At 44.0% G+C, this 24,471-nt stretch overlaps 1 protein-coding gene across 1 annotated transcript in view; it reads left to right on the top strand.

Annotated features, from left to right (window-relative positions):
• PRKCH (protein kinase C, eta) overlaps nucleotides 1-24,471 on the top strand; it is a gene marked incomplete at its 5' end in the record, with an annotated part of 119,837 nt that overhangs the window by 9,973 nt on the left and 85,393 nt on the right. The window contains one exon of the mRNA XM_010000699.1: nucleotides 17,159-17,222. Coding sequence (XP_009999001.1) covers nucleotides 17,159-17,222 — 64 coding nt within the window. The remainder of the gene's footprint in view (nucleotides 1-17,158; nucleotides 17,223-24,471) is intronic.

The following is a 24,471-nucleotide window of genomic DNA, read 5'->3' as shown; positions in this document are numbered from 1 at the left end:
CATTATTTATTGAGCACAGTGAGTGCTCATGGAGCTCCCAGAAAGAGGAAGGAATTGTCTTCCGTGCAACAAGTTAATTATCTAGGTCATGCTCAGACTGGGGCATCTAACATTAATATATTCAATGAAAATTTATTCTGTAAGGCAGTTTGCTCTGAAGCCTGGAAGAAAATATAACCATGTGAGGAAAATGTTCCTGTGCAGTCCAAATCCGTGCTGGGATTTCTTGCCAAAGCTACTCAGGTGGAACTCACTATTTAATAAAAAAGCTACAGTGGTGTCAAAGGTGTCGGGTCAACTTCCATCTTCTGATAGGGCTTTGTGGGAGTGTTGCTATTGATAATCAGTTTACAAGATGGAGTCCCACACCTATCACTTATTTGTTTACTTAGTAACAGTAAAAGTCCGGTGTAGGAGCTTTGGGTGCTCGCACAAGACTGTCTTGTGAGGGAGGGCAACTTACTGGAGATTGTTGGAAATGACCCTACAGGCAGTCTTCCCTCTTAGAAGTTTTAGGCTCTTGTTTCTGCAAGGGACTCCTGGTATGGCATCTTACATATGCTAAGAAAAAAATGCTGGTTTTTTAAGTCTTCCTTAATGTAGTGTGTGATAATTGTGGTGGTTTAGCAGTTGCTGTAGAAGTAACTAAGCTGTCCTTGGTTTGGAGTGGAGCAAAACTTGGTAGAAACCCAGCTGTGCTGGGATAAGCCATCTTTCTCTCAAAAATTAGCACCTATTCCAGTAACTCCATCAGCACTTAATGATAGTAACTACTTTTGACTGTATTTTCAAGTAAGTAGCTCAAGTAACATTTAGCTTGTCTTACCAATAAAGATAATAGAGTTTTTCCCCATCTTCTTGATTCTAGGAAGGAACATATTTCACTTTCCTTTGCAAATTCTTTTTGGCACAAGCCTCAAAGAGCATCAAGTTTATTGTGCTTATGTCCAAGAAAGGAACAAGTTGTAGAGTTGCACTAGTGAGTCCAGACAATAGGGCCTTATTCTTCCCTTTGAGGGACAAAAAGAGTCTTTGGTAGACCAAAGAAATGAGCAGCAATGTAACAGAAGCAGGTATGGTTTCTCTTGTATGTTCTTGAGTCTAAGATCACTAGCTGTACCTGAAGGACTGTGCAACCCTTGTGTTTGCTGTTGTGGTGCTGTCTCTGCAGGCCAGGACTTGATGTGTCCAAATCCTTAGGGCTTGTCATCATCTTGGAGTGACAGTGTTGAAAGGTAGAGCAAGCTCTTGGATTCTGGAGCATCTGGCAGGCTCAGGAATACAGCATCAAAAAAACAGGCTATTCTACACGTCCTCACGTAATCGTTTTCAGCCCGTTATAGATGAAATATGTTCATGTGTTAGTATCATGGAATCATAGAGTGGTTTGGGTTGGAAGGGACCTTAAAAATCGTATAGATCCAACCCCCCTGCATTGACAGGGAAACCTCCCACTAGATCTGGTTGCTCAGAACCCCATCCAACCTGGCCTTGCATGGATGAAACCCTTTTCATTTGAGTGAATGCTTACAGTGTCATCCAGACTAGGAATGGGTTTGGTCTAAGACCATGATCGAGCTCTTCTTCAGCAGGTTGGTGACCTACGAGCTCTGGTGGTCTGTGCAGAGCAGATCTAGGAGGAGACCCAGCAGGTTGTTGTCCTCTGTCCTGTGAGCAGTCACTGCAGCAGGAGAGGTGGAGTGCTTCCTGCTTGTGTCTCAGCTACCCCATTTCACAGCTGGGCTTGCCAGATAGAGCAGCAGTCAAAGGCCAAACAAGTTGCTGGGGTGGGCTGTGAGCTGTGGTTTCGGTGTTGTGTGAAAGCAGCGTCCATTCTGCCGCCTTCACGGAGGAGGGGTGACAGCAGGAAGAAGAGGGGGGCTGCCATAAGGGGGGGCTGGGGACAGTCATCTCCTTTTGATCAAACTTTGATACCCAGGTGTTTTTCCCCTTTATTTTCTATCTACTGCAGAAGTTAGTTAATGATTTATCGGTTCATAATCAACCCCATGCTCTTGCCGGCAAGGAACTGCAACCGCTGTTGGGTGTGTATAAAGCCCCACTCTGATGTTACCAAAGTTCCACAGAAGGGACATTGAAAGCAATGTCTTTTAGTGTGTCTTGGGTAAGCAGTTTTTGTGTGGGGCTGCACGTCTGCAGGGTGCAGGATGTCAATGCTCGTGGTGTCGAAATGCCTGTGAACGCGTGTGTTGTGGGGTAGGCGGGACACAACGCACACTCATCTCAGTTCTCGCTCAGTGCTGCTTGTAATCTCTCTGACTGGTTCTGTTCCCTCTGGTTACCACTTTATTGGGTAAAAACTCTTAGAAATAATAACTTTAGAACTCCAGAGTTTGAAAAGAAGCTTAAGAGCAGAGAATTGAAGCTATAACCCAAATCATCAGGTGGTTAATTTTAGGATTACACCTTTCTGTTTTTAACAAGAATGAAATTTAGTGTGAGGGTGGTGAGACACTGGCACAGGTTGCCCAGGGAATTTCTGGCTGCCCCATCACTGGAAGTGTTACAGGCCAGGTTATATGGGGCTTGGAGCAACATGGTCTAGTGGGAGGTGTCCCTGCCCGTGGCAGGGTGTTGGAGCTAGATGGTCTTTAAGGTCCCTTCCAACTCAAATAATTCTATGGTTCTTTGAATTTGTAGGGACAGGGTGGATTTTTTTCTTGAGAAGCAATGATTATTCAAGTTGTCACGTGTTTTGGCTCGTGATACCAGAAAGTTTCTGATGTGTCCTTGCAAGTTTGTCATTTCCCTTTGTCATAGAGAAAGGAGTGTTTGTGATTAATATGAGGTCAGTGGATTTATTTCTATATATAAATAAGCTTACTGCAAAGAGACTTGTCTCAGCGATGGATGTGCAGTACTCATTGTTTTTAAGCAGTGCCACTTCTTATTTTAGTAACATCTTGGAAGCTCCTGTTCCTGTTTTGAACATGAACATTGGGTGAGAAAAGAGTAGCTGAGGCTTGCTTGATTTAAAACAACCTTCAGTGCCCCTGTGCCCCTGAAAGGTTGCTCTGAAATAATCTTCCTGACCTCAGAAAAGCTCATCAGCATTTTCTTAGAATAAGCCTTGCAGTTAATTTCTAGGTTGACAGCACAGTGTCCATATGTTAATAGTCCTGGGCATACAAAATTTTATTTGTAGAGAAATGGTTTGGTTTTTTTGTTTGCTTTGCTTGCTTTTTAAAATCATGCACAAAAATACTCTTTGTTTTTAAAGAAATTTGCTTGATATTTTTTTACTATCAACAGTAAGAACAGGTCCTTCCCCCCCCCCTTTTAAATATATATATATTTTAACCAGTAAATTGGTAGTTGCAAAACTCTGTACACCTTTAGTATTTATTCTTACTCCATCTCTAACGATATTAAGCAACTGTTTCCACAGGAACGGTGCTCTTTACAATAGAGTGTTGTGGTTTGTTTCAAAGCCACAGTCGGAACGTGTAGGTGTTTGAAGAGTACCAGGTATTTCCATCTTTTGCAATGAATTTTCCAGTGGGTCATTACGTGTTCAGACTTTCTATCTCAGTATCCAAAACCACTCCAGTGCTTCATATTACTGTGTGTGGTAATGTCCCAGAACAAGTGCTGCTCGGCTGCAAGAGGAATCTTTTAGATTCATAAGAAGCTGAAACTCACGCTGCACTGGTGGTAAGGATCTGGCCAGCAGTTCCAATGCAGCTAGTTTAGGATGTAACTCTGCATTTCTGTAATCTTCTCTAGGTCTCTTGCAATATCGTGCATCTTAGGAGTTGAACAGCATTAGGTGTTTTATTATCTTTCTTAGGGGACTGTTTGTAATGGATGTGTGGCAGTTACTAGAGGGACTATATGTCTCTTTCATCTTCTTCCCCCCAAGGTTGTGACTGAGTGTCCTGCTCAGAGAGAGAAGAGGAACTGTTTGACTGGCTTCTTGGCTTTATATTACAGGGTTTGGTAAACCTTAAAGAAGGGAAGTTACTTGATTTTATTTTCAAAGATAAATGCTCTCCAAGGGATTTCTGTTCTCAGCTGATGAAAGCTCTCTTGGTTAAGTTTATAACACTCAAATAGATGTGATTTTTTTTCCTGGAGTGAATAAAATCTTGCATTGGGAATTAAGGTAGTGTGTTCCCCCTCTGCAAGGGTTGTTTGTCAACGGGAAGAGGAGCACAAGGCCCACACAAGCAGTGCCACCCAGGTAGGGAAGTACTTTTCTCTAGAAGGGAGTTTATACGTTTAAACATATTAGCTAGTGAGCTGGAGTTAGAAGCATGTGTGTTTATAACATAAAGCACATGCAACACTGGATGTGGCACACATAAAATGCCAGGACTTCCATTCACAAAGAAACTTAATATTTATCAAGGAGGGAACATGACAGCAGTTGTCCTAAAAATGACGGCCTTGTTGTCCTGGTCTTGGTTTACCTAGGATTGCCATGTGCTTGGACTTGCAATGATCCCCAGGAAAAGCTCTGTTTGAAGAGAAGAACATTAGTCTGCAGCTTTGCAGGTGATGTTGAGCGTTAGATGGGAAGTGTGATAAGCATCAGGTTATGTTCTTGATTGACATGTGAGCAAAACCACACAACTTGAGTTCTGACCTTTTCCTCCAAAGACCCTTTCTGGGGTTCCCTCTCTGCCCTCCTTTATTTAATCCAAGTCACATCTTGATCCCAGTGAATGAGAAGTTCTCCCTCATCTTGAAACCACACTGTGGAAAAAGAGATATTAAAGAGGGGAAATATGTGACAAGATGATAAATGTTGGTAGATGTCAGCAAGCTGCCTGTCAGCTCGCAGTTGCCTGCAAACCCCAGAAGTTCCTCCTCTTCAGCTGGAGGCAGATGGCTGGTCAGCTGAACAGCATATCTTGGTGACACGGCACCTTGTCACCCATCCGGTGGCCTGGGGAAGGCTGGAGGCTGATGCTTTTCAGCTTCTTCCCATCTCAACTTAATTGCTGGAGTCACAGCTATGACTTTATGGTCACAAGTGGGTAGTGAGATCATGTCTCTCATGAGGTAGATGAGGAAAATTGTAATCACAGACTTGATGGGACTGAAAATTGCTTGGTCTTGGACAGCCTGTCTCTTACTGCAGTGCTTGGCTTCAGGATTTCAGGACTTTTTTTTTTCCCCTAATCCTTTCTTTGCAAATATACAACCTTGGGTCACTCACTATGAAGAACCTCATCTACCACCCTTTATTTTAACTACTGTTTTACAGAAATATTTTTATCGTACTCTTCCCCCTCCACCCACCAAAAACAACCCAAACAAACAAGAGAAGAACAAACTCACAAACAAAACCCCATATACAAGTAGGATGTGATCTAACCTGGCAAAGCAAGTGCTGGCAATGGCATGTCCTTTCTGGGTGTTGTCAGCTGCCTTCTGGATCCCAACCTACATTCTTTATTCTGTATAAAGACTTGACTGTGACTCCCAGTGCTGGACCTCATGGGATTAGAGTGGAAATGTGAGCAGTAACATCTGGACACCAGGAGCAAGCATCATACCTTCAGGAATGCTGGAGGAGTGCATGCCTTGGCACTCCTTTTACAGATTATATATATATTTATTTTTTTTAATGAGGTTTTTTTTTTTGGTTCCTTTAGAAACATCTAATTGGCTATGCAGGCAGAAACTGCTACTGCTTTTACATTATATTCTGGGATTTCTGCACCAGGGATGTTAAACAATTCCATAAAACTGTTGGCAGGGAATGGGAAAGGGGTTAGTGCATGGGCCAAAAGATTTTTAACCTTCCTCTTTGTTTTTCCCTGTGTACCAAGAAGATTCTCTCTTGTGAGACACCACCTGTATTTGATAGTTTGCTTTTCATCCTTTTGTCTCATTGTTAGGGCCATCATCTTGCAGCTTGGAGTGTGAGAGGAGATGTGGTGGGTTAATACTGACTGGATATAAATGTTAGTCCTCCAAAGTTTCGGTTTTAAGAAACTGCCAGGTGAGCAAGTGAGAGGAGGAAGACAGAAGTTTCTGTGATTAATTCAAGGTCTGGAAAGAATGGTCAGAGCATAGGGGCTTAGGATTCTCTGTAGTGTAATAGCCCATGCCAGGATCTGGGTTTCAGAAGTTGTTGGAATTAATATCCCCTTTTTGTATCCTCAGTAAGGATGAGTAATGCATTAAGGCTTTAAATGGGGATACCCATGATGGGAACTGTAGTTCTAGAGATTGGCAATGCCACTGACATACGTCATTTGAAATCTTACATTTTGTCACAAATGTTGCTGATAACTTCTTTTTGTGCATAAGTTAATTCATAGTGATATTGACAGAGGTGGTGGTGCTGCGTGCCCCTCCCCAGTACAAAATGTGCCAGGTCAGGCTTTTGAAGACCACAGGCTCTGTTGTTTCTAGCTCTGCTCCTGCCATCCCCAAGCATTGCATGCCTTGTCTATGAAGTTGTTGGTGTAAGGTTTTCTCAGCACCCCAAGGGGCTTTGTGGTCTTTGACTGAAGAGGTGGAGATGTGCATGACCTCATAGGTGCAGTTCTTTAATGCATCCTGTTGCCTGTAAGAGAGATACAGCAACACCATGGTAGGAATGAGATATGGGTTGAAACAAGAGGATGGCAGCCTGCGTGGGAAGCTTTCCTGGGTGAAAGCAAGCACTGTGGGCCTACCTGGCAGGGAGGTTCTCTTGGGCCTACCATCCATGTTTTTGGGGTTCCAGCTATCCCCAGCATAGTGCTGCAGTCAGGCTGGGGTAGATGAATAATGATCAGGGCTTCCTCATGCAGCAGACAAACCATGTGCTAACCTAACAGCATAATACTGGGTATTGCAAGGCCCTGTGCTCAGTACAGATCTTGGTGTTGAAGGGGAAAAGAGGGCAAGTGTCTGCAAATCAAGCCCTCTGCAGAGTTTCTGGTTTGCATTTGAACCTCTGTATCGGGGGACCCCAGTTTCCTGCCATCAGGCTGCAGGGGTCAAGATGCTTATCACATCTCACTACAGGATCTTTTTTCTATTTTACAGCACCCATTAATAGTAATCAAGCACTATGAAGAGCTGGACTTTCCTATAACGTTTCCTTTTGCTACACCACCAGGCCTTAACTTTTTAGCTTTAGGAAGGTGGGATTTGGCTCTTCAAAAGTGAGTCTCTGACAGAAGTAGTTGAGGTAGCAGAAAGTTGTGACCTTTCCCCTTTCTACCTTGGGTGGTGAGAAATTTGATGGATTATATCTGGAGGACTAATGGATTTTAATGGTTCGTGATCTCATCAGCTGCGACCTGGTTTTAGAAAGCAGAAAGAACTATTGGACAAAAATGGAAAAGCAGCAGTGCACCAAATTAATAATATGTAGTAAGGGAGATATTTTAGAGATAGTGACACACCTAATGGAGACTGGAATGAGACTCATTTCACGGAAGTTTGAGATTATGCAATAAAACCTATGAATAACAAGAAAATATTTCCCAGCACTGGATACTGGAGAACAGTGCAAGGTGCTGGGGAGACAACTGCAGAGGGGTGCTTTGCAGAGCATTGCAGCTGGCTTAGAGGTCCACAATTCCTAGGTTTGGATCCATGAAGAGGATATTGAGGGTCCTCTCTGACACTGTACAACCCAGTGGGTTCCTCCTGAGTTACACAGCATTCTTCTGATATAGCTGTGCAGTGATGATCCCTGGGTGCCTTGGACATAGAACTCAGACAGTGATGCAGACTTTGCTGCTTACTGTGAAATCATGAATGATTCATAAGCCTGACTAGATCTGTTAATAAGGTTAATTAAAACTGCAGGTGAATGCCATGCCTTGAAAGTCTTCTCAAGACTCAGAGCATCGTCCTCTTTTTTCTGCCCAATCTTTTTGTTTCTCCTTCTGTATTTTCACCTAGTGCCTGTTCTCCTCCTCCCTGGGCAAAACCCAGGTCTCAGGTGGGTGGGTGGGCTACCTGGGCCTGCTGCCTCTCTAGCCCTCACCCACCCTTTCCTCATTAGGGTCAAGCTCAGCTATGTCAGGGGTTTACTTTGGGGAAGCTCTGCTCACCAGCTCATTGCTTCAGCACTTGGAATGTTTCCAAATGGGAAGTGCCACCAAGCTGCCTGCTTGGCACCCATCAGTGATTTATTCATGACTGTAAACAGCTAAACTGGCACAACTTCCTGGTTTTTCCTCCAAGTTGTATTGAGGTGATATCTGTCAGGGAAAATACATTTGTTGATCATATCCAAAACTTGGAGATGGGAAATGGCATTTCCTACATTGTGTACTCAGTGAGAGACCTAAAACCTGAGCTGTCAGCAATATCCTTTTGCAGCTCATATGTCCACAATATAATAGCTAAAGTGGTGTCCCAGGGCTCTGCAGCTGTTGAAAGGTTTTTGTTTTATTGGTAATAACAGGTTGTTGAGGTTTATTGACCTGTTTATTGTTACTGTTCATGGAATGGATATAGATAATTTTTGTTTGTTTTGTCAAAGCTCCTAAGTCCTCTCAAAAGCAGAGACCTCTGTCCCACTTTCACCCTCTTTTACCTGCAAATACATGTATAGCTGCTTGCAGGCAGGTTTCCATACATGGCAGGTGGCCAGTAGCCTGATACCAGTTACTGAATGTGTGCATGGGCATATTTGCTGTAATCAAGTGTTCAAACAGCTGAAAATGAAGCCCTTCATTTGCCATCCTTTAATTTAGCTGTCCTGCAATGATGTCAGTATCTGCCTCCTAGGAAATAAAAGTAATCCATTATTTCCCCCTCATCCTTTAAAAAAAAAATTAAAAATAGCTGTAGAAGGAAGGCAAGAGGAGTTGGGAGGAAAATCCAGTGATGGGTTGGACATGGTGGCATTAGGCATGGTGTTGCAGAGCAAGATGGATGTTTAATGATTTATGGGCAGCAGAGCTAAGGCTAAAGCTCTGCTTGTATGTGCATGTGGTAGGGAAAGGCAGAATGTGTGCTGCCCACACGAGTTTGGTTTCTCATGGGCTGTGGTCACACAGGCTGTGGGAAGGGAGCTGGGGGAGGTGGCACGAAGGTGTTGAGAGGCCCCCTGAGAAGTGATGCTCTGGTCTGTGGTCAGCTGGGTTGCAGCAGGGAGGCTCATCTGTGGATGGAAGCCCTGTTCTGTTGCAGACTCCAGTGTGTGCATGGTACTTCTAGGCTCTGCCCCTTCTCCCGTTTGATTTTGAGTTTTGAGTTTGGATGAAACCAGACTAAAATTGATTAAAGAGTCCAGGATTGGCTAAGAGTTATTAGCTGTGCATGATTGCTCATGGCCAGGACACAGCTTATAACTATGCAGCTTGACTGAAAACAAAAGTAATATTTTAAACAGCTGTCCTGGAACAAAAAATTAGAATGACAATATTACAGTAATAGCTGGAATAACTGGTTAGAGGAGTTACAAGAGAGACTGACTTTCCACCCATTCATGGGTTTACTTCCAGAGTGTGGCATGTGGCAGTACTAGTTGTTGGAAACTTTTCTTTTCTCCCCTGAAACTTTGATCGTTACTGTCACTTGCAGGAGGCAGAAGTTTTGAGCCTTTGTCCCCTACCTACCCCAGGGGATGGCCAGGCTGACCTCAAGGAACCAGGTATCATCTCTAGGTCTAACTGTGCATCTACTGCAGCAGGACTGTGCTGTGAGGGCTTTGATGCTCTTGTGAATTCAGCACATGAACCTACTGGTCAGAGATGGGATTGGCAGCCTTTCTGCATCACTGTGTTTTGAGACCTGGCACCAAAATTAAATCCTGGTGGGAGCAGAGAGATGCTGCTGTTCAGTGGCACCAGATTCAGAGCTTGGGTGAAGCAAGAGCTGGTGTTGCTGCCATTACCCAAATGGAACATCCTAGGGCCTTCTCTGCATGGAGCTTGCCATGTGTTGTTGAGAAATTGTCCATGTCTGCCCTTAGCTCCTGTGGTGGAAATTGCTGCCCTACGGACTTGCCAGCCTTCACAGGAATGAGAAGATACTTGGCACCCCCCTTTTGCTGTTTCATTTGGGTTTTTTTAGGCACGCTGATTTGAATCGAAAAAATCACAAACTGTGCATTTGTAGGAAAAATACTTTAATCTGTTGGTCTGGAAATGCAAAATCCCCCTTTGTACTAGAGAACCCTGAGGATTTTTCAGAGGTGCTCAACTTGATGGACAGGTGACTGTCAGGCACAAAATGTACAAGAGGGACTGATTAATCCAGACACTGTATTTGGCTGAGAAAGTTGCTATCTGACCTGTTCAACAAAGACATACTAGAGGGACGTGCTACTGTATTAAATACAGTAAGATCTCACATTTCAGAAGCATGATCTGTTAGGAGTTTAAGCAAGAAAAATTAAAAGAAATAACTGGAGGAATGTGAAAAACCAGCTTTAGCTTAATCCAGACTTTCAGCTCTTTTCACTGAACAGAGCCTTGGGAATTGCCTCTACAAATGACTGATTATATATGCAGTTCTGTTAATTAAATTTTAAAATTGTGTAGGAAGTAAAAAGATATAGTTACTTGTTTAATTAAGCTAATTAAGTCCCCAGGTAGCTTTTATATTTGCTTTATTCACTGCAAGTGTCTGGCTTGTTCTGTTTTTGAAGCCACGTCAGCATTGACATGGCTTAGAAGAAGGTTGTACTTCTAGGATGCTTACTAGTTGTGCCTGTGGGGAAGAAAGGACAGAGCAGCAAAGGGAGAGAGGATGTTCTGGGCTCCAGGGTAAATGCAGTCATCTTTTGTCTCTGATCCAAAGACAATAAAAAGATTCCCACTGATTTCAGTGTACTTCAGATCTGGTTGTCTGTTGTGGAGAGTATTCTTATCTTGTGTTTGCAAAAATGAACGTTCATGCCAAGTGCAATGTTGAGGGTGTCTCTGCATCCTGGAGGTCTACCTCATCTCCGTGTTGGAGGGTGAGTGTCTGGCAGGCAGGCAGCCACCCTTGGGATCTGCCTCTTCCCATCCGGGCTGAGTCTTTCACAGAGGCATGCCTGGCTCTTTCAGAGCCTGACTGACTATACCTGCTCGTCAAGTTCAGTGGATGCTTCAGCTGGGTGTTGATATGTTGCCTGAAAGATTACCCTGCTTATGACTTTGTTTTCCAAACCTCTTCCATTGATGAATCATGCACGACCAGTTTTTATTACATGTGTGAAGGCATGTGATTAAGGAGTCCTGTTTCGGTCTCTCTGCAACTGTTTGCTCCCAAACTAGCTGCATATTTTTTGTTGTTGTTGTAATGCAGAGAAGAGGAGTAAATGACACCTGCCTGGTTGTGGGGAAGAACATTAGTAGAGTCCTTTTCTGGAGAAAGGTGTGTGAGGTGCTTGACTGGGGCCCCTCCTTGTGGGAAACCGATCCCTGGCAGCTCCCTTTGAAGTCAGGTGGGAGCTGCACGATCTCAGCAAGTTCAGGCATGGGGCACCGTGTGAGTGGTTTGAATGAGGAGCAAAGTCCTCCTCAGCCCTGTGTTCAGCCTCACTGCTGAGTGTTGCATCTTGCAGGGGAAGCGTAATGAAACTGCGGCTGAACTCCCGATGCGTCCGTACCTGCTCCTTTCCAGCTCACTTGCCAAAATCCTCCAGCGTTTGTTTTCTCTTAGGTATGGCTGTGAGGGTCAAGAGAAGTTAAAGTGTATGCTTAGCTCTGGGCCAAAAATCCTGTGTTGTTCTTACAGATACAAAGGGGGTTCTTGAGCTCCAACAGCTGATCTTATCCACCCTTTGTGCTGTGGAGGACGTGCTGTCTTCCATTTCCTTCAACCAGGAAAGAGCAGTGATTGAGGGCTTTAATACACTGATAAGCACACTTTCCTCTCCCAGTTATCTCAAACTTGGCCGAGTTAGCTTGAAAACAACCAGAAAGTCAGTATTTTTCCTCCCAGTTGTTCTCTGGGGCACCAGGCTGAGGACAAAAGCACCAGAGAGAAGGAAGGGTGATTTCTGCTGTTGGGGTTTAGTCCCATCTGGCAGCAAAACTCCACATAGCTGCTCTCTCACCTTTCCCTGGTGGGACAAGGGAGAGAATCAAAAAGGTAAAAGTGGGAAAACTCTTGGCTTGAGATAAAAGCAGTTTAATAAGTAAGGCAAAAGCTACATGTGCAAGCAAAGCAAAACGTGGAATTTGTTCCCTACTCCTCCTGGCAGGCAGGTGCTCGGCCATCTCCAGGAAGGCAGGACTCCATCACACCTAACAGGAAGACAAATGCCATCACTCCAGTCATGCCCACCTTCCTACTTTTTTTTTTTTCCTCCAGCTGTTACATTGCTGAGCATGATTGCATGTGGTATGGAATATCCCCTTGGTCAGTTGGAGTCAGCTGTCCCAGTTGTGGCCACTCCCAACTTCTTGTGCACCCCCAGCCCACTCGCTGGTGGGTGGTGTGAGGAGCAGAAAAAGGCTTTGGCTTTGTGTAGGCACTGATCAGCAATAGCAAAAACATCTCTGCTTTATCAACACTGTCCTCAGCACAAATCCAAAACATGGCCCCATATTGACTACTAGCAAGAAAATTAACTCTATCCCAGCCAAAAGCAGGATGACTGTTCAGAGCTGTGTGTGCCAGGGGTGTGATGATGCTGCACACCAGCAGTTTGGTTTATTCAGAAATCACTGTACCTCATAGCATTTTCAATCTCTCACATGCATAAAAATTTGGACTTCTCCTTGGCTTCTCCCACTACAGCAGGACTTTTCCCACTGCAGTGCATCTCCTGCTCTGCTACTGAACCTTCCAGGCAGAATTCTTTGATTGCCTAAAAGAAGTTATCCTGTGCCAAAGTAGATCTTGGCATTAGGAAAATTTTCTCAGTACTTACTATACTTTGAATGTTGTCAAGTACACAGAGATGGTTGCGTTCCTGTATTGCTTATCTCCTATCTTATGATAGAGCAGGTTCCCTTTGGCATCATCTGTGTTGCCTGCAGGCTATTGAGTTTCTCTGAGCCTCTCCTGCTTTCTTTGAGAAAGAAGATCAGCATCAGCTGCCTTGTTGACCCGAAATGATTGCATGGTCTGCTATGACCTCTAATGATTCTGTCAAAAATAATACTGTGGCCCCTGCTTCTATATGAAGTCATACTTTTTTTGCCTATAAGCAGCCATGGTCAATGCTGGGAAGAAGTGGGAAACAAAACTTGGTGTATGACTGGTGCTTGTGTTACAGCCCCACTGCTGTTGTGAGGCTGGATCCCCAGGGTGTTGCTGATGCTGGGAGGTACCAGGCTCCCTGGAGCCCTTGTCTGCAGCAGTCAGGGCTGGGCTGCCAGCCAGCTCCTGCTGGATAGGTTATCCCTTCCATGGCTGGAGGGCCAGGCCCTTGGCAGCTGCTTCCTTTAGAGGTGCTTGCATCTGAGTAAATAACAGAACATAGTGAGAAGTCCCCTCAGTCTGTGAAAGCAGGTGCTAGTGATGGAAGTTTTATTGTGATTGAAGGAGGGTTTGCCTTAGGAGTTCCTCCTTTTGGGGAAGAAGCAAGTACCACACTCCTCATTTGGGGACATCTGGTTTCAGATGGTTCTGTGCATATTTCTGTGTGCCCAAATGTGGCTGCATGTAACTAAATAACTAAAGCATTATAATAGCACTAAAGCTATCCAGCAGTGTGTGCTGCTCCTGCAGCTGCACCGCAGAGTGTGAAGGCTGCAGTGGTGTAAAACAAGGGCACAAACATGGGGACCCATGCTGCAGGGGTGGCTGAGGTTAGCCCTGGAGCCTGGGCTGAGCAAGCTGCTTGCTGTGCACGCCAGCTCAGCTCGTGAGCATCGGTCTGGCTGCACGAGCGTTGGGAGCTGTGGTCCAGCAAGTGTGAAGAGCTCACAGGAGTAACTGCCACCAGCACAAGGGCCCTCCACCTTGTGTGATGGTGGGATGGATTAATGAGATAGTGAGAGGAAGCATGTCCGATCGGGTGGGTGTTGCTGTCTGGGAGCTGCTTGATCGGCTGATCTTGGGCAGGCCCATGGGAGGGCAGGTCTGTGGTCAGACATTTTCCAGTTTTCTAGGTCAGAGATTATTTACTGTTTCAGACACATTCCATGTATTTGGGAGTTGATCTCAGGTACTGTGTTCTGTGTCGGCTGCAAGAGGTCAAATTTCATCTTTAAAGGAGAAGGAGATCACAGCAAGTCTGAAAGCCAGACTTGTACTAGTGTTCATTAATTACATTGTATCTTATTTAATTTCATAGTATATTACCTTTTTTTGTTGTTGTTGATACCAATTTAATATCAGGAAAGCTCTTAAGACTCTGTGGGTTATTGTATAGGACAAGATTTCACTCTTGGGCCAACATCCAGCAGGATACCAATGTGTCAAAGTTTTCAAGCAGCTTCTGGCATGCTGGGGCTTCAGTCCTCATTTTGGAGCCTTTCAGCTGTAATTCTTCATTAGATCCTACTAACGTGTGCTGTGAGAAGATCTTGAGTGTAGCTAGATCCTCTTCATAGCCTGCTCTTGCACAGCTGCTTAGTTGATGTGGGTTACTTGACTAGTCTTTGGAGTCTTCACGGGAGAGAGATGGTTTTATAACATTCATAAATCTCCTACTATTACTTTGAGAATGTTTTTGTTTCTGTTTTGTAAGGCTATGCTACCCTGGGCAGAGGAATCCCGTTTGCAGTGACGGTGAGCAAAGCATGTCACAGTGTTCAGACCAATTTTGGTTTGTGCCCTGTGTCGAAGGTGGGTGATGTTTTGTTGCATCTCCTGGTCTCAGCCCAGCTGCTTGTGTCGTGACAAGCCTTTGCTTTTAAGACTCAACAAGGAGTGCAGGGTCTGCTCTGTATCCCACCAGACTTCATATATGTCAGAAGAAGGGAGGAAGGATCTTTCTGACTGTGGAAGCAGGAGTCTTAACTTATTGCTGTGTGTGGAGACTGGCAAAAAAATTATAAGCTCTGAAGAATTAGTTTGGAAACCTAAGTAAGTAGGATTTTCCTGTAAAATCTGAGTTCTTGGTATCCTGTAGATCAATTTGGGTGACTGTAAATATATATATAATACAGATATTATAAATTTTTGAAAGAACCATTTCTTTCCAAAGCTGCATATCTCTCTGGTGAACTGAAATTTAGGCAAAAATTGATGCATGTTATTGCTGGAGTTGATGTTTATTTAGGGAATGTCTTCCGTATGAACGGAGACAGAGGCTGTTCAGACACAGCCAGTGTAGGAAGCAGACAAAGAAAACATAAATATTAATATTGTGTCAAATCTAAATATTTAATTTAAATTTTCCTTGTGAGATTAATTTGGTTTTTTGGTGTTGGTTGTGTTTGGTTTTTTTAGTGGAAAATATAGTGTCCATAAAATTAACTTTTTGATAGGATTTTCCAAAGCAGTTCTAGCTCCCCTGTTTTCTATCTCACTGATAGGAATCTGTCACTTCTGGACTGTATCTGCAGTCACATGAATAGGATGTTCACTCATCCTTTCTCTGAAAAAATTTGCTCTGCTCATCCTAACAAATTCCCAGTAGTTTAAAAAACAATTTCTTTCCTTCTGCAATAAAGTGCAGGTTAGGGGAACTCACAGTGATGCTGTGTTCTGCCTCTGCTTCCTCCTCACTTAGACCAGCAGATCGTTTTCTCTGGGTTCATGTTAGTGAAACTGCAGTTACCATCCCTAGGAGCAGAGGTGCCAGCAGAAATGCTGCTACACCTTTACACTGCAGAGTCAGTCTTCACTGCAGAGGACACCTTCTTCCCCCACTTCCAGCCCTGCAGATACTCTGTCCATTTGCAGCATGGCTGTTTGGCTCCTCTGTTAGATATTTAGAGTTCAGCTTTCTCTTTTTACCTGTATCTTAGTGTTATTCCCTGAAAAGCACTGGTTGGTGCATGGCAAGGTTTGGCAGGCCATGGGCAAATGTTGTCTGGCTTAGTGGTGGTCCATGCACCTGCTCTAGGAGCTTAGGCTCCTGGTTAGAGGTGTATTTGAATGATGTGATCACTGGAGAAGAATCAAAGTGTTGGCAGGATACATCATATGTTACCTGAGAAAAAATAGGGAGCCTGGGCTTATCATCCTTTCTTGCAGGACTGGGAAATATTTTTCTACTCTGCAGGGTGCACACCAAGGTGTGTTACATTTTGGGCACCTCTGTGGTGAAACTCTGTGCTGCTGACATGGAAGATGTGCTCCTGTTTCTGTCAGAGCAAGGAAAGGTGGCAGTACAAGTGCAGAGAGGGTTTGAATGAACACATTGAGTCATTCCTCCAGAGAGCTTTCTTTTCAGCATTTCTGTTCTGCATAGATTATCAGTTCCCACGAGGTGTGAAGCTCCTCTCTGCTAATTTTAACCTTGCAGCTTGGGAGTGTATGGGGTGGTGCCTTGTTTTTTGTTTGGTTTGTTGTTTTGTTTTTTTTTTTCTTCTAAAGTGAGATTTCTGTGTGAAAGCCTGACTCAGACTTCAGGAATCCTTGGCTGCCATTTTTGCTAAAAACTAGCTGGTGGACAAACAAAAAACCCAACAACAACCAAGTCAAGACTTAAAAAAATGTAACTAAAAAAAAAGAAAAATCTATTCACCAAAAAATCAATACCTTCTTTCAAGGACAGGTTGACCAACACTGAAGTTGAATCCCTGATCCCTAAAATTATGTTCAGTAGCCCTAATTTAGATTAAATGACAGCAAGTCCTTAGGTAACAGCACTGACAGTTTCCCAATTTCTGTGGTTTAAGGCCAAAAGATGATTTATGTAACACATCAGTATTTTTACCCTAGCACTGATGGAATTTGGAGAGGCTGAAACAATTTCAATGGGATACAATATAATAGGGAGGAAATATCCATATAATTCTCCAAACAGATATGAATGTATCTTCTCTGAGAACTGTGTGTGTAATGTTACTCTTGCTTCACTTACCTGACAAATTGGAACAGTATTAACCATATTTCTTCTTTTTAATCTCTGTTTCCTCTAGCAAGTTTGAGATTGCTCAGCACTTCTAGGAAAAGGAAAGGAATCAAGTTCCTTATTTTTTATGGAACCCTGAATGCTGAACAGTTTGAGCTGTGGCTGCTTGATTTTTTTTTTTGTCAAATTAAGGGTGTGTGTGAGAATATATAAAGAACTACAAATATTGACAAATATTGGCAAAATTTATCGTGTGAAATCCTGAGAAGAGTCTTTGCCTTGGAAAATAATCTTCTAATGTTTCCTTTACTTTTTCAGGTGGATTTGGAGCCAGAAGGCAAAGTGTTTGTTGTCATAACTCTTACAGGCAGCTTCACAGAAGGTAAGAGAATTGTTTTGACTTGTTTTCACAATGAGCTGGACGCTGGTGTATACACTTGCCATCAGTTACAAAGCAGTACCTAAGTGCATGGCATTCTTCATGTGGACCACGTGCTGTTGTGTGCTGGAGACCTCCTGAACGATGGTGGAAACCTGGAAGGGGCTGTTTGTAATGGGTCACACTGTGTGTGTGCCCTCTGCTCTACTGTCTGTCTGATCTCAGACCCAGGGAGCCAAATCCTGCCTGTTCTGGTTTATTTATCTCAAGTTGTCCTTCAGATAAAGGACAGATAATTGTTTCTGCCACTTGTACTTTTCACCTGAGTGCCTCTTGGAGAGCAAGTTAAGGAGCATGCAGAGCATGTTTAAAATAGCACGTATTTAAAACATCTGGGTGATTTTTATTCCATCATGATTCCCATTTACTTCGAGTGCATTTCTGTTCCCTGGGTTCACTCTACAGAGGAAGCTCAGAAGGCTTTGAGTGTGACAGCTGCCTTGAAAAAGTATCTGGACTGATTCTTTTCCTGTAGCTATCTTTTATAGTGTGTTGTTTTTAATTTCCCTCTTGTTTACTGTGATACTATCTATAAGTGTGGATGAGCTCTGCTGGAGGAACCCAGGAAATCTGGGATGGGGCTCTGAAAAAGGGTATTTTCTTCAGACCTACATCATCATTCTTATTAGTTTTAGCTGCAACCTTGAAGTGCATTTGTTGGGAGTGTTTTCTGTACAGAAGCCAAGAATCAAGGTAGGATCTGCTGTGCTGTTACCTGCAACCTGGGAGAGCTGGATTTTTAATGCTTTTTCTTGTTCTGCCCCAGAAACTGGTTGCTGGGCACAAAGGCTGTTGTGGGGGCTGTGGCACAGGCAGCCCACCCTGCCATGCTCTGTAGGAGACACGAGGAGGGTGCCAGCTTGGAGGGGTGTTTGCTTCACGGGTAATGGGGGAGCTCTGTTCTCCTGCCCAGCAGCTCCCCTCACTCACACCTTGTCCTGGGTGTCCAGGCCTGTCAATGCCCCTGCCTTTGTTTTTTAAATACAGGTTTGAAGAGAAGCTTGTGCTTTACTGGGATGCTTTCGGGGAGCTGTCTTGCCCTTGCTGACCCAGCAGCCTCGTGTGTTGGGACCCAGGCAGCTGCTTGGTGGGGAGCTGCTGTATCAAAGGAGCTGGTGAAGCTTTTGGTTTTCTTTGGGTGGTTTGCGGCCCAGGAGTGCTCTGCTGCTGGCAGGGTAGCTGTGATGTTTTAAGCATTTGAGATCAATCCAGTCTGTTGTCAGCTGAGCCACACCTGAGGGCCCACCAGAGGTTTGTACAGAGATGGTGCCCTCCTCTTCAGCAGCACCCTGAGCTCCATGGTGTGGAAGTGGTGGGAGGGTTTGCAGACATTGTTCTCTTTGTGCAGCTAGGAACCACGAGCAGGGCATAATCCTGCTTGCAGGAAGTGTGTTAGGAGGGAGACATGAACAGAGAGCTGAGCTGGCTTTGACTCCTAAGGAAATGCATGTTCTGGGAAAGATGGAGCAGATGAGGAGAATCAAACCTTGGCACTGTGTCAGTGCAGGGAAGACCAGGATTAATTTTTCCTGTGAAGTTTCCTTCCCATGTAAAGCTGGGCAGGCCACAGAGCACCACTAAAAATTTTAGTTCTATATCTGTCAGGTAGGAATGTGTGTGTTTCTCTGCCCAGGTGTCAACTCTGGGATCTGGGAACTGCTCTCGTATTTATCCATGTGTAAGATGTTAGCAGATGATTTACCTTTTCTCCTCTAGGGACATGCTCCCTAGAACTGCTTTAACACAATGATTACTTTTTCAAGTTATTTTGGGAAAAGCTGTTGGGAACAGGGAGAGGGCAAAGGTGTGCAAGGGAGGTGTGGAGGATTTCTTTTCTATGTTCAGAGGTCATGGCACTTAAGCAGAAATAGGGGTGAAAAGGATATTAGAAATTGCTTTCATTGCTTATGATACAGCTGATGATGGAGAGAGTGTTGTATTGAGATAAAGAAATAAGAGGGCTTTTACTGACCAGCATACAAGTTTGTATCCACACCAAGCATGTCATGCTTGGCCATTTAAAACCAGTATAAATCCAAAGTGTGGTTCAGACTCATGCTGGTGGCTAAGCATTAAACCATGTTGCTAGCAAGGTCTCAAAGGTGAGAGATGGAGAACTCTGATGTTTGTAACAGTACTGCTTTCCGAGGAAATAGGAAAAATTGGAAATGATCAACTTCTCTTTTCTCTGTCATTACTGAGGATGTGTGAACTTAGAGAACAGGAAGATCAAAGACAGCTCTTGGGGTTTTTCTTGACTGTTCAGTCCCATGTATGGTCACATTTAGTGCTCCCAAGAATAGACATAATCCAGGGCCAGCCTGAGTGCAGATACTAACTTCTTTCAATCCTTGGATAGTGGAGTCATTGTTCAGGAAGGGGTTTCCTTCTGAAAAGCATTGAGGTCTCTTTCATAACATCATGTTTTATTCTATTTTTTTATTTCCTGCAAATGTGGAGGCTCAGAATTGTAGCTAAAGTTTAAGTTTTTCTGAAAACGAGTCTGAGAATAACTCACAACTTGAGGGAAGCCACTTTTTGTGCTTTCTTGTTTGTCCTGATCTGGGGAGCAGCCACAACCACATCCTCCCTGCTAGTTATGGCCAACGTGGCAGAGTCCGCCCGAAGGCTGCGTGTGTCTCAGGGTGTGCAGCAAACACTGCTGCCTGGATTAGTAGTTCACATGAGACCCTGTCAGGGTAGCAGCTACACCCACGTGGGGCTTCAAACAGTATGATATTTAGGACTTCTGATCGTTGTTGTGTGACTTAAAAAGGGTTGAGTGTGGAACTGTGGTGTGTTTCCTGCTCTGAAAATCAGAGAGTCATCGGGGTTGGAAGGGACCTCTAGAGATCATCCAGTCCAACTTCCCTGCTAAAGCAGGATCCCCTGGAGCACATCACTCAGGACTGCATCCAGGTGGGTCTTGAATATTCCCAGAGAAGGGGACTCCACAACCTCCCTGGGCAGCCTGTTCCCGTGCCTGGTCACCCTCATTGTAAAGAAGTTTTATCTCATGTTTGGATGGAACTTATGTTCCAGTTTATGCCAGTTGCCCCTTGTCCTATTGCTGGGCACCACTGAAAAGAGCCTGACTCCATCCTCCTTAGACTCACCCTTCAGCAGTATTCACAGACCATCAGGAGGAGGACAGTATAGAAAACATACAGCTGGAAAGGGAGTAGTCCTTTGTAGGTTCCTATTTGGCTTTTCTGTCCATCAGTGCCAAGCTGCTGTGTTGAGGCAGGGAACTATGGCTGTTTGACATGCTAAAAATAAATGTCATTTTTCAAGAGGAGGAAGGAATGGAGCAGTAAGAAGCCAGGCAGGTCTAGAGAAATTATCCCTGCCTATCTTTATTTTCTCTGCTGGATGTATTTGTTGCTGTGCTAAGCTGTACCTGATTGTATTAACTCCCCTTATTCAGCTGACATTTCCTGGGTAAAGTGACCAGTGAAAAATTAAAATGAAAATCTCCTTACCCTGGGAGGAGATGACCTGTCCAAGCATGGCTGTGTCTCTGCTGGTGGTGCTGGGTTCTGGCACCCAGCTGGGGTGGAGGGAAGCACCCTCTCCTCCCTCTCCCTCTTTGATCTGAGAGCTGTTTTCAGTCCAAGCTATTTTAGAGAAAGTGAGGACTGACTTCTGCCAGACTTCAGGCACTGCTTAGGGATCAATTCTTTTACCCCACCACCTCCCTTGTGCAAAGGATTTTATTCAGTCTTTCCTGGGTTTTCTTTAACCCTGTCTGATAATGGGATTTCATTTTCAAGTCATCAAAATAATTATTTCTCTTTAAATTTTTCTTTTAAATTTCATTTTAATCTGAGTATTACTAGGTTTTTGTTGCTGATGATGTCTTTAGCATTTCTTAACCTCTCTTTCTTTGTGTCTCATTGCCCCTTTTTCCTTTAAAAAAAACACATATGGCTTCCCAAGAACATGACATATTTCCAGCTGAGGATGTGACCAAGGAAAGCTGTAGCTGTCAGAAGGCATTTCAGCTCTACTCAGCTCTGAGGACTACAGCAGTTGTTTAGCTGAAGTGTTAGGTGTTCTGCCTCCCTCCCTGTGATGATCCATATGCCTACCAGGATCTCTGAGATAATCCACAAGGTCTCAACTTTGTTTCAAGACTCCTTGGAAAGGAAAAATTCTGACTTATTGCTTTCTAAAATAGCTAGTCCTCTGTTGGGTATAAAGTTCCCTAATGTTCCTCTTCTCCTAACCTTGGCCATAACCATTTCCAAGTGGGCAGTGTCCAAATGGAGCTGTCTGCCTTGCCAGTGCTGGGACCACCCTGTCAGGAAGACACCACTGACTGGTTGCTGTTGAGATTCTCCAGTGTGGTATGTCTGAGTACTGCTTCTCTGTGCCCTCTCAGGGTATCCTCTAAGTCCCCCTGGCTCTGGTTGAAGGTGACTTGGTGCCTCTGAGGAGACTCTCTCTTTGAAACTGGTAGCATTCATAGCAAGTGACTCTGATGCTTCCAGGATACCCCATCAGGTGTTGCATAGTCGATGTCAGTGCCATGAATTCAGATCTGCTCTCCACTCTCTCTGCTGCTGAATGAGTACTGGTTTCAGCTGTGAAAGGGCAAACCATGAAATACTTTCTTCTTGGGCAGGGGTTGACTGATTTCAAAGAAAAAGCTCTGCAGTGAGTGTGAGTCCTGTTGTTGGTCCTTCTGGAGAAGCTTGTGAGAAGTTAGTTGAGATACTCAAGAGCAGGTCACTGTGCATGGGTCAGGGTGTTTTGCTGCAGTGAGGCCAGACTGGGCATCCAGAAGCCCCAGGCAAGTGCCTGAAGGATGGCATGAACTTCTCTCCCTTGCAACACCAGAGTACCAGAGCAAGCTGAGTCCCCTCCCAGCTTTACCTACAAGGTCTTGCTGTGCCCTCAGTTTGCCACCTCTCTTGCTATTTGCTGTTTTTAATTTTAAGCAAAGCAAATGACATTTAAACAAATTAATCATTTGACAGAATTAATGAATGAAGCAAGTCCTGTAGAAAAGAAAGTGCTCCTATTTTAGTGCTTCGAACTCTTGCAATTTGCCCCCTTTTTTTTTATGTTGTCACTCAAAGTGATAATTTTGGCTTGAAGTTCAACTTTAATTTCATCGTTGTGAGGTAAGTTATGGTTGTTTCTTTTCTTTCAGCTTCAGGAAAGACAAAGACATATTCAAGTTCTGGGCAAGAAATAGAACAATGGCAATATTGAAAAGCCAAGTGACTTGGTAGAGCAGATATAGCAGCCATTGCTAAATGTTTAATGTTGGTAGAGTTTGCAGCAGCAAAGAAGCCTGAGCCTGCTTCTAGAGCAGGAAATACTTCTCTAATTTGCAACTGTCACCTCATGTGTTTGGGATGCTGTATTCTCTTGCATGAAGACTCTTTGCTGCTGTCCTTTGCTGCTGTTTTTCTTAGAATATGTTCTTCTGACCTGCAGTGGCTTTTATCTTAAGAAACAGCATTTCCTCAGACAAGCACCAGTCAAGATCTGCAGCCTTTAAGTCTCAGATGGTATATGGGCCCAGTTGTCCTAAGCAGGTGCTTGCTCTTGACAGTAATACAGCTCCTCAGCCCCAGAAGACTTCTGTTTAAAGATACATTATTAAGGTCTTGCACAAGAGGGAGAAAAAAAATTAAATATATTTATTTACTGGTCCTCTGTAAACTGCAATGACTATTATCAGCTTGTTTTTTTATAGTAAAGGGAATAATTATGAAACCATTATATAATAATTACAAAACTATGAACCAGGAATGAGAAATGCCCTGTTCTTATCCTTGGCTAGTTGGGCCACTCTTCTGTTATAGATTACTAGCCAAAGCAGAATCTGAAGGCATGTGGTAGACACTGTCCAGAGAGCCTCCTGATCTCAATAGGCAACATCAGTGCAGAATCAAAAAATGAAAGTTTTTCTATCTTTGGTTCACAGTCTAAGAACATGGAAGGCTTCAGTGTCTAGCCCCAAGTCCTACGTGGCAGAGAGCAGCAGGAGACATTTTTTTTTTTTATACCTCTTTATTTTTCCAGTGCCCACACTTTTCCCAGTGCTTTACACTTGTCACACATGTGCCTGCTGCAGGAAAGGGTTTTCCACATGCACTCCATGTGGGTTCAACTCTGCATTTCCAGATGGAAATAAATCAGAACAATGTTGAATTCCATGGGCCAGAAAAGAGACCCTAAGTGCACCCTGGAGAAGATTGAGCCCTTGCAAAGACCAGGAGTGTGGTCTGCAAATGCTGTGCATCTCTGTGTGGGAAGCAGGTCAACTTCAGTGGATCCCCCAACTTTGCTGGAAGATGCCAGTTGGGTTAAAAAGTAAAAGGCAATTCCAGAGGCTGATCTTGGAAGTCCTGAGCAGATATTGCCGTCCTGGAGGTCAGACTCTGCAAACCTGCACCCCTCTGGAGGTGTGTCAGCCAAGCCAACAGGAGCAAGAGCGGCCCTGTTCTTGTTGTGAAGCATCTGTGAGTTAAACACAAGATGTCAAAGCTTCTTAGCAACACTGAAGACTTTAGGGTGAGAATTTCAAAATCAGACCATGAAAAACCTCTTGGAGATCCTTTTCACAGAGTGTTCCAAGAAATGCCCTTTGGGCTGTGAGTTGCCTTTAGGAGAAGGGGCTGTACTGCATCTTCCCCAGAGCTGCTTTTCACTTGCGCTGTTCAAGCTGACAGTGACATGAGGAGGGGTCACTGTGGTGAGAGACAACCCAGCTTTGGAAGACAGAGAAAGTGGATGAACTTGGGAATAATGAATAGGTATTACTGTTTATGGTTGGAGGATAGTGTGAGCAATATTTTTTAAAATTTATACCTTCATTTTTTGCACCCTGGCACTCTTGTATCTGCCTCTCCTCCACTAAAAAAATAAAAAAAAAATAAAAGAGAAAGCAAGTTTGGTAAATTCTGGACTTGCACAGGAAAAAGGATTTCAACAGGGGAAAACAAGCAAATAAAGCTGTTTATTCCTAAGGGCTGGAAGATCTAGAGCCTGGGAAATGAGGTGGTTTGCTTGGTGTTATGGAGAGTCTCTAGTGCAGAGTCAGGAGGTGAACAGCACCCCAGCCTGCTGCGTGTGCACAGGACCATTTTTGCTTCTTGGAAAGTGATCCATTTGAGCTCCACAGCTACCTCAGTGTGCCTAATGCTGAGAGGGTTCAGCAGCAATTTATGACTTG

Source organism: Chaetura pelagica, unplaced genomic scaffold, assembly GCF_000747805.2.
Source record: "Chaetura pelagica isolate M959 unplaced genomic scaffold, ChaPel_1.0 scaffold36, whole genome shotgun sequence".
Taxonomy (NCBI): Eukaryota; Metazoa; Chordata; class Aves; order Apodiformes; family Apodidae; genus Chaetura; species Chaetura pelagica.
Note: the sequence above shows the minus strand (reverse complement) of the source record. Positions and strands in the feature narration are given on the sequence as shown.